General features: G+C 39.6%; 1 protein-coding gene across 1 annotated transcript; it reads right to left on the bottom strand.

Annotated features, from left to right (window-relative positions):
• Nucleotides 1-3,552: 3,552 nt before the first annotated feature.
• Nucleotides 3,553-10,096, bottom strand: LOC129351352 (arfaptin-1-like). The gene is made up of 8 exons (XM_055020228.1): nucleotides 10,060-10,096; nucleotides 8,311-8,429; nucleotides 7,337-7,427; nucleotides 6,803-6,921; nucleotides 6,510-6,731; nucleotides 5,651-5,808; nucleotides 5,389-5,563; nucleotides 3,553-4,379 (listed from the first exon to the last, which is right to left on the bottom strand). The coding sequence occupies exons 2-8, from the start codon at nucleotides 8,416-8,418 to the stop codon at nucleotides 4,224-4,226; spliced, it is 1,029 nt and encodes a 342-aa protein (XP_054876203.1). The 5' UTR covers nucleotides 8,419-8,429; nucleotides 10,060-10,096; the 3' UTR covers nucleotides 3,553-4,223.
• Between the last annotated feature and the right edge of the window lie 208 nt (nucleotides 10,097-10,304).

Below are 10,304 nucleotides of genomic sequence, written 5' to 3'. Positions count from 1 at the left end.
GTCAGCTCAGAACATGGTATTAGCTATCTGTTTGTCTAAAAGCTTGGCACATTAATGTAAATGGTTAAAAAACAACAAAAACATTTGAAGTGTTAACATTCTTTGGCAGCTTCATAAACTCTTTCTTTGAGTCCATTTAGAGACTTTGAACAGAACTTTCTCAATAATGAGGCGCTCTTTGTAAAGCTCCATTCTCAGACTGAGCTGTTGAAGGAAATGAGGCTGCATGCAGAGCATTCAGACTCAAACTGACAAACAGTCGCGCCGCTTGTTGTTGCCAGGTGGATAATCGTGTTTCTAAAGCAGCACAGGCTCAAACAGACCAAACCCTCACATAATATCACTGCATTCATCTCCCGAATAAAGGAGGACAAACTCTACGGCACGCTGATGTCATTTTATTGTTCAAACCCTGAATTAAATTAAAACAAACTGCTGTAATCCAAAGGCGTTTTTTGTTTGGCTGTTTTTGATGGACATTTATAAAAACCCTCCAATATCAGTTTTTCATTTTTAGATTCTGCTTTGCTGATCACAGCGATGACTCACAGGAATCCTCTTTTATCCCAAGCTTTAAAACAAAGAAACAAAGAGGATGCTGTGATTATTTGTGGCTTATAATTATAATTAGATGTTTTTTCATGGAAAACATGGACCAGGGCTTGAATAATAATGTAAGGTACCGCCATTTTGAAACCCAGTCTGTGTTTATAGGAACCTCGTTTCCTCGCTGTGACGCCCCAAGGTGACCTGGAGAGGAAAGGTGGGTACATATTTAAACATTTATTATTAAAATGTACTTATAAAGACTTCTTTTGATTTTTAGAAGCACTTTATTACCAACACACCGTTTAAAGAACATAATGTTCACTAAATTGAGATTAAACCTGAAATAGTTGCAAAAACAAGATCTTGCAAATTATTTTTGGTCAGAAAACAAAATTATTTTCAGATCCATAAAACATTTTTAAGGTAAACCACACCCCTGGAAGTACCTTTCATTTAGTCTCATTTTATCACCCAGTGAGTGAAAACATGATTCAAACTTCACATATTATACAATATATTCACATCTAAAGCAGCAATCAAAGATGTTTGATCCAAAACATTTCAAATGTCCAAAATGTAGGGATTGTTTTATAAAGTAGATTTTCCTTTTCCTTAAAGTTTTCTTCACAGATCAGCCTCTAGACTGTGAAAGTGAAAGAAGAAGACGAAGGTGAAATCCGAATTATGAGAGTGGAAACCACCTAAAAACCAATGGGTTGAACAAATCATGTTAACATCAAATCCACAGAAACATGTCAGTAATTAGTTGGTGTATTTCACAGGCTCAACATGCAACTTTCTATCAATAATAGACAAAAAAAAATCGTACATTTTTCCAGACTTTAACCTCAGTGAATCTTTCTAGATAAAGGTAGCCATGATCATTTGTTTGAAGTGAGAAGATGAAACGCTGACACATCCTGACTCCAGTGGAGAAATCCCAGTAAAATCCCATCAATGTCTCTGCTATTGATGCAGGAAAACTGGAAATAAATCCAGAACTTCACCCAGAGGAGAAAAATCCCAAACAGCTGAGAAATAATTAAACTTAAAAAAAGTCAAAGAAACTGAGGAAATAATGCTGCATTAACGTCTTACTATGTGTTTCAATAAGCAGATTTGAAGAAAAGATAAAAAGTTTTCACCCTTTGCTCAGAGTGTCAATTTATTTTAATTAATTTCCTGCAGATTCTAACATATTTTTCACGTAATCTTATGAAAATGTCATTTTGCTTCATAATGAACTTTTATGAAGAGTTAAAAATAAAAAAAAAAACAATAAATTCCGCTTCAATTTAAAATTAAATAATGCTGAAACAAGAATATAAACTGATTAAATCAAACATCAAAATAATAGTTTGGGAGTCACAAAATAAAATTTTATTGCCTGAAAATATAAGAATTTAAATCTGGAAGGTTTCCTGTCATATTCTAAAATAAAACAAATTTATCTCATCAAAGAGTCGTTTATTCAAGGCAGCTGTTTGTTAGATATTGGCAGCTTAAACAGAACTAAAGTCAGGACTTTATTGCACACAAGGATCCACAGTATTTGCATAGTTTGGCTTGAAGGACAGAAAAAAAGAAATACATTCATAGGTACAAGAGCAAACAAACAGAAAAGTCATAGCAAACACATAAAGCACATTTATGTCATGTCTTTTAGAAGAGACATTTTGGTCCATATTTGCTCCCAACTTAAAGATTTGGTGTTGAAGAATATCTCAAATAACGGCTCTGAAACCGTCAAATGAAACAAATACTTCACTTTTTCCCTCCTGGAAATAAACTGGGATTTTACAGATTAAACTGAATAAAGTGCAGAAAGCTGTAAAGAATCTGGACGAAGACCAAGCTGAGATTAAAACATTAAAACATGGTCGGTCTGTGCAGAGTCCTGGAGGAGATTTTGTGGGATTATAAGAAAACACTAAGGATTCATTATGAAGGAGCTGTCTTGGTGTGAGGTAGCTGACCATTGTTTGGGAGGAACATATTGGGGACATAATGATGTTTTATGGAGCGTTAGAAATCCACAAGGGTTTTAACATGGGCAAACCTTCCTTAGGTTTGATTTTATTGAATTTGAGGCTTCATTCTGGATATGAAAGCAGTTTCCATTGAGCGGTACGGTACGGACCGGTTTGGTCGGCTGATTTATGGTCCAGAACATTTCAGTTTGACTGAATTAAACCCAAACGACTAACGTCTTACTAGTGTGACGACTATCTGTTGTCTTTGTCGCAATCAGCAACATTGTTTTTTGTCCTCCAATCAATGGAGCCTGTTGTGTGACGCCAGCAGCTTCACCCTAATGACCTCCAGGAGGAGCAGATCGGTGCGGTTTGGGTCGGTCATAGCAGCAGTCTGGGGAGTACTGAAGGCCGATCCGGCCATGTTTGTCATAAATCAGGGTCTCCGTCCAGTGAAGGCGTCTTTAACCACCGCTAAGGAAAGACAAAGTAGAAACTTTCCCATATTTAGTTAGTTGGTGTTATATTGACTCTTACAAGAGAGAAAAATTTTACTAAAATTTAAAACGGCTCAACCTGCTGCTGATGCAAAGCTACAAAGACTTGAACATCATCAGCATACAGTGATCTTCTGTTTCCCTTTTTGGCTTGCAGACAATAAGTTGTCAGTTTATTATTAAACCTCACAAATAAGAATAAAATAAATTGCTGTTGGAATTAAAGTTGTGCTTGAAGAGTCGCTAAATAAATATAAAAATGTTTGGCCTAAAAGTGAAACGTCATTTGAAGGAAACAGCATTTTCATCCCACCGTCTTTAAGAAGGTGAACAAACACAAACATTTAGTTCAAGATTAAACCATCATTGGAAGATTTTCAGCAACATTTCAATTAGATGCTAGAAGAAGAAAGAGATTAAAGATTTGCTGAAGTGCCAACAGAAAGCTAATTAATCAATTGAAACATAAAGCTAAACTTTAACAAAGAAGAAGACGAATACATCAACACGAATACAAAAATTTTAGTCTTTGCGCTGAATAAGCCAGAGATATGGCTTGATCCAAATTACTGCTGGTGAAGGTTTTAAATATGCAGTTTGTTGATATTTTACTGGATCTTTATAAACTTAAAAACCTTATGCTTCTCATCTGAATTTGGGCTCAGCTCTTAAAAATGATTTTCCTGAGGTGAATAATGGAAATGTATTAAAAAAGATGTTTTCCAGCCTGTAAAGTCGGAGAGCTGCCTGAGTGTTTAGTTTTCTAATAAAGGAAATGCAAACAGAGGTCTGAGGTTTTACTGGGCTGAGGACCGAGAGCCGTAATCCACTCTGAAGTTGTTTTCCAGCCGTGGCGTTCAGGCACCTTTTGTGACTTTCTGACTGCAGTGGCAGCAGATTTTCAGAGTTCAAAGAGAAGCTTAGCGCCTCTCAAAGGATTTAACGGATTTACCGAACAACGCCTTGAGTCCAGGCCCAGGAAACAAAGAAGGTTTGTTGGTTTTCTTCCAATTAAATGTGTGATTCAAACACAGAAAATTAAATTTTTAAACAATAATAATTTCAGAACAACTTCGTATCAAACCCAAATGTCCCTTTCATCACCCAAAATAAATTACTGTCCTTCGAACTCCCAGCTTTTAGAGCATAAAGCAGAAACCTTTCAAATGCATCTTAAAGTCACTCAGACTGATCTTGACGCTCGTCAGCTCTCCTCCAGCCAGGAGGGGGCGTCAGCGCTGGCGGCGTTTAGATGTTCAACGGCCTGCTGCATGTTTTTCTCCAGGAAACTGTGACATGACAAGCAGTGAGCAGCGACGGCGCTGTGGAGCAGCCACAGCTGGTTGTGGAGGACTTTCACCTGCAGGCAGAGAGCGAAGCCACGGTTAACCAGCTGCTGTTCTGTCTCTAAAGGGATCCCGTTATGCTAAACTTGCAGGTTTTTCTGCTTCCATTTGAGTCTCTACTGATTCTAAAAGCAGACGAGTATTAAAAAAAACATTCAATAATTTTTGCGAATAAGGTTTTTTTTTTGGTGTCTGAAAAATGAGCAGTTTCAAAAACTATCGGAATGTAACGTCATCTAGCTGTTACCTAGCAACCTCTGTGGAATTGCGCTTGTTACCTAGCAACCCAAGCTGAGTTTGGACAGCTGGTTTTATCGGTGTACAATGGCTGCTGGAAAAGACAAGTGTTTTGTTGTTAACTTACCATCCAGAAACCACTGCCTGCATTCTTGTTGGTTGTGCAGCAGGCTCTACTAATGCTTTTCAAAGTTGTACGGTTTTATAATTGCATTTCTGTTTGTAGTCAGTTTCATGTGTGAGTGTAACGGTTAAGTCGAGGGGCGTGGCCAGCAGCAGCTCATTGGGATTTAAAGTGGCGGCGCTCTAAAACAGCTCATTCTGCTCAACACAGGCAGAACTGAGCAGAATGAAATTCCATCGAAAAATTATATTGTGCTAAAAAAGTAAACAGAAAGATTGAGAAACTGTCTGAATGGAAAACTGTACTTTTAAAAACAGATGGGAATGTATTCTTGAATATTTCAAAATAAAAGACCAATAATGTGAATCTGAATCATTTATATTTATATATAAACTGGTTACTTTTCTCATATAATTGCTGTAATTTATGTACATGCCTCCTGTTTTTTGTTATCTGTATCTGTGCTGTATAAGTTTTTCCTGTTATTGTTCTTTTAATTTTCTGTATAAATTTTTAAAATACCTAATAAACATAATATATATATAAAAAAGTAAACTGTTTTTCTACAGCCTGTTCTAGGAAGCCTATTGGGTCACCTTGAAAGTCATGGGTTGTTGGTTGTGTAACTTGTGTCATAAACAGAACCTTGCGCTCCGTCTCACCCTGTTCTCCTCCAGCAGCTTGACTTTGACGGACAGGTCGTCCCGGACCTTTTCGTACCGCTCCCTCTGGCCCTGGAAGGTTTTCTGGGCCTGCTCCAGCTTGGGCAGGGTGGTGGCGTCGCGTGGGCCCATGTTCAGCTCCTCCAGGTCCACTCGGTATGCGTCGTACTCGATCCTGGACACCAGAGGGGTGAACATGTTACCAGAGTTTTCAACCCTACGGCGCCCTCTGCAGGTCTGTGGAGTGATGCGCTGTGCCCACCTGGCGGCCTCGTATTGCTTGGCGTTGATCATGGTGTCCTCGATGGTTTTGTTCACCAGAGTGTTCATGTCGGAGGTGAAGGTGTTGATGGCCGACTGCAGGGTCTCTGTGCTCTTCGACAGAAACTTCTGAGCCTCGGCGTTCATGTCGAACTCCACCTGAGGTCACGATAGGATGATACGACGTCTGATATGATACAAGATGAAACAAACAAGTCTGACATATCGCAGTGCGTTCACTCCATGCTAAACCTGAACTCCAGTTTGTTTGGGGAGGTATGAATAATCAAACAGTTTCAGTTTATCTGTGAACGCCAAGCAGACCAGAGACCGTTCTAAAAGCAGGAAGAAACTACAGCGCAAGGCATTCTGGGTAAATACAACCAACCAAACACATGGGAGAAATGATTCAGTGTCTTTTACCAAAGTGAAAAGAGAAATCCCACAACTGCTGAAACTCTAGTCCATTTCTGTTTACATTTCCTGAAGAAGGAAGTTTTGCTACGGTTGCATTTTTGAAGGTTGATGGAAAGAGTCAAATTCAAAAAATGATTTTTTTGTTTGCTTGCGGTAGTTTCCCCACCGATAGAGGCCAATTTTCCTTTTTCAAATATTTCAAACGGTTGAATAGAAACAAAAACTCTGAAGTTTCCTTCAGTAGTTTCTGATGCAGCGCCCCCACAGGCGAGGAGAGGAACAGGTTTTTCAGTATGTTTGGAACCACACCAGCTGAAAATGTAACAAATGTTGCACTTTTGGTCCCAAATCAACCTGATTCTACTGGACTATCAGGTGTGAAAGCAGCCTAAGCAGAAAACCAGCAGTTTGCTGTGGATCCAGTGGATTTCCTTAAGACTCACGTGGAGGTTCTTGGATTTGAAGCTGAGCTCGGTGAAGGCGGTGGCCATCGACTTCTGGGTGACGGAGAACTGGGCGAACTGACTGGCCAGCGTCTGAGCCAGCTTGGTCATGTGGTCGTAGCGCTGCCGGTCGTCTCTAAGCAGCTCCAGGCGCGGCTCCAGGTCCAGGTCCACCGTCCGGGAGCCGCGGCCCATCCGCTCGGCCAGAGCCTGCCGGGTGTACTGCGGCGGCAGAGACGGCACCGTCAGATCTGGCAGCCGTGAGCGAGGCTGCTGGGTTAGGCTCCGCCCACCTTGTATTTGCTGATGCTCCACTTGCGGACTCGCTCCAGCTTCTCGCTGGCCAGGTTCTTGTTGAAGGCCTCGATGACCACAGGCCCACCGTTGGGTTTCTGGGGAGAGACCGTCACCTCTGGAGACACAGGAGAAATCAGTTTTCCTTTTTAATTTTCTTACATATTTAAATTTCTGTCATGACAGTGCCTGTCACAATAAACATTAAATCAGTTAATCGAATGATGAATTACTGAATCAATATCAATAAACGATAATATTGATGGTTCGAGACCATTTCCCAGTGATAACATGGCTATAGTAAAATAATGCAAAGACTTTATTAAAACTTTAAATTCTAAAGAACATTTAGAACTGGAAGACATTTTTAATATCCAAAATAAATAAACAGAAACTACAAATAAAATAAAGTCTCTGTAAACAAAACTGTCCTTCAAGAAAAGGACGAGTTGAAACCTAAGAACCAAACAGAAAACTTTTGTCATCCAGTTTTTGGCAGAAAAAAAAACCAAAACAAAAACAGTGACCTTTACCTGTGTTTTCATCCGTTTCCACGGCGACCTCCACTGAGGTCGAACCGTCAGTCGCATCTTCACCTGAGTGGTTGGAGTTACTGTTAGCTTCCTGCAGGGAGAGGAAACAGTTTATTCATCAAACCATCACTTAGTCCTGAACACAAAGTTCAACACATTTTATGGCAAAAACAACAAAAAGTGGAAGATTATTTTGAAGTATTCAGTTCAAGTTTATTTAATAACGTTAAACAATGTTTAAAAAAAAAAAATAAAAACAACCAGCGACTGCACTGAATTACTGAGTATTAACAAGAAAAACATGAAAACTAATTCTGTAAGGAAACATTAGATGCCAGAAAAATGAAACAACCATTTCCAGCTATGAATCCACATTTCTTCACTGTTCCAGTCGTCACCAGTCACCTCCAGGCTTCCCGCTGCCTGACCTTTACGACCCGGGGGTCGTCACAACTGTCATCCATATTAGATGAAGCTACTCCAGTTGTCTGAATATTGCTGCTGTTACTCAGTTTGTAAAAACTAAAATAATAAAGCCAAAATAAAACTGAAATACTTAAGATAAACATTTTTATCTCAAATTATTCTCTAAACTTTAATTTCAAACTGTTTCTGAATGCATCACGACCCAGCATAAAGAAGTTCAAGGGTCACAAAGCCAGCTAATCGAGTTAGCCCAGATCAAAACCTATCAGGGCTGCCATATTGGATATCACTCCCTGCTCCCATCAGCTTGGGTCAGAGAGGTCAGAGGTCACAGGAACAGCCACTTGACACAGATGTTGGTGCAGGAGGGTGAGGTCGGTCCTCACAACAGCAGAGAGACTCAGCGCTGCTGCGTCGCATTAAGGAGACGGAGAAACGCGTGATGACGCAGAACGAGCCCTGATGCGCGCCTCAGCAAAGGTCACATCAAACTGTTCCCTGGAAACGGACTTAAAACGCTCCGTCTCATTGGTCCAGACTGGTCTCACCTTTAAGTCCACGTCGTCATGACGTCTGTCCTCTGGAGGCATTTCCTCTTCCTCTGTGGTGCTGGACGCCGCAGCAACGTCTCCGTTCTCCTCTGAAGCCTCCATCATCTTCTGAAAGCCTGAAGAGAAAAACAATCAAAGTTTAAAACTTTTAATTAAAGGTCTGTTACTTTCTGCCTCCTCTGTAAAATGCCTTAAATAAATGTCATCTGCTTAAAAATAAGACTTATGAGATCAGAATTTTGGTCATTTTACTGTTTCGGGCATCAGGAGTAACTTCAACCAACTTTAATTTCTAATTTTTAACTCGTTTATTTACCAAATAAAGACTAGAATATGTGACAATAAATGTGAATTAATTGAAGCACAAGTTTTGCTTCAAGAACAATTTGTAAAAACAAAACATCTGCAGCAGTGGTTTGTTTTATATTTTAATCAATAAACTGACTCGTGACTCATTCAGGAGTAAATTATTTACCTCATTTCTGTGTCCAATCCCATCATTCATTTTTCTCAAACATCATGTTATGTCTCCCTCTGCTGGTCCAAAAGCTCATCACAGCCACGTCATAAAACCATCTAATGGCTTTAAGCTGGTAAACACAGAGAGGCACCATCCCCTGCAGTTATGATGCATTAAACCTGCTTTCTTGAGCAGGACGGATCTGAGGCAACGTCTGCACCCTGGGTGTCCAATATGTGGTGCCGGGGCCATTTGTGGCCTGCAGACTCACTTCCTGCTGACATTTTGTTGCAAACCTTTATAATAAGTTGATCCTCGTTTATCCAGAGACTTTTACTGAAAATCCGACTTTGCTTCACTCAAATTAACTTTCATATGATTTAAATCCTGCTTGTATAACAAAATTAAATTAGTCCAACCAAACCTGAAAGAATATGGAAATGATGTCTCTTTTTAACATAGCAAACATTGAAAATTCTTTATAAATTTTGGATCTATGCTGACTTTTTTTTCTACAAAAAGAAAAACAAAACTCAGACTACTTTATTTAAATTTTATTTGTTTGGCCCATGTCTGCAGCTCCTGTCTTTGCTAATAAAACTTTATATAGGCCGAGTACAAAGTGCACAGATCTCATCTTTGACAACTCAGAAGGCCGACCTTTGACCTATCCCGATGGATCACATCTATTGTTACTGGGCAACTGTGTGTTGAAACATGAGGTTGCAGCATAAAAGCACGACAGGAACAAACTGAGGCCTGGAGGTATGTGATCTACTTCTGTTTATGATAAGGAAAATGTTGCTACTTCCTCTCGAGGACTTGTAATTTACTAAAATATGAAACATGCAGAGCAACAGGTGACTTTATGATGAACTTTTTGCAGAAGTCCTGAATCAACCAGTCATCCTCCAGACTTCCTTGTAACAATCTGCAGAATAATCTCCAGTGTTTTAAAGTTGTTTTTTTTTACAATAATCTTGCAACTTTTAAGCTCCACAGAGACTCACAAAGACTATCTTTAGATAAAGCTGCTAAATATGCATCATAAGACTCAGAAATAAGATTTGAAGACAGTAAAATTTTCCAGCATATTTGAATGAAGCATAAAAACAGTCCGAGTCCCTGATGGGTGTGTTCGTTTCCAAGATCCCCACAAACTTTAATTCACTGAAAACTGAGCCCCAGCAGCGGCAGATTGACCGTTATGACCGTTAAAAATAAAAATCCTCTCTGTGGCATTAAAGCAAAACCACAAAACATTTACGAGCTTTTGGTGTTTTTACCTGTCAACAGAAGCGAGCGCTCCTTCTTTCTTCCTCTTCAACTTTCTCTCTGGTTATTTCTACCTCTTTGCTGACTTTTATTCAGTAAAATGATGACAGAGTTTGTCTAAAAAGTTATCGTTGAGACTAAAAGTGGTGAGAAAAGCGTCCAACAAGTCTCCCGGAAGTGACTTCTGAACGGATTGTTTGGAGGAGAGTGTTCTGTTTTTCCTCCTGGGTGCACCGGAGGGCGGTGACGTTCCCAG

The sequence above is a fragment of the Poeciliopsis prolifica genome, unplaced genomic scaffold (assembly GCF_027474105.1).
Source record: "Poeciliopsis prolifica strain line A6 unplaced genomic scaffold, Auburn_PproV2 SCAFFOLD066, whole genome shotgun sequence".
NCBI lineage: Eukaryota > Metazoa > Chordata > Actinopteri > Cyprinodontiformes > Poeciliidae > Poeciliopsis > Poeciliopsis prolifica.
Note: the sequence above shows the minus strand (reverse complement) of the source record. Positions and strands in the feature narration are given on the sequence as shown.

Coding starts and splice junctions, on each gene's coding strand:
- LOC129351352 (XM_055020228.1), bottom strand. CDS start 8,418: ATGATGGAGGCTTCAGAGGAGAACGGAGACGTTGCTGCGGCGTCCAGC. Junction 5,564..5,650: donor AAGCAATACGAGGCCGCCAG/GTGGGCACAGCG, acceptor TCTGGTGTCCAG/GATCGAGTACGACGCATACC. Junction 4,380..5,388: donor AGCTGCTGGAGGAGAACAGG/GTGAGACGGAGC, acceptor CTCTGCCTGCAG/GTGAAAGTCCTCCACAACCA.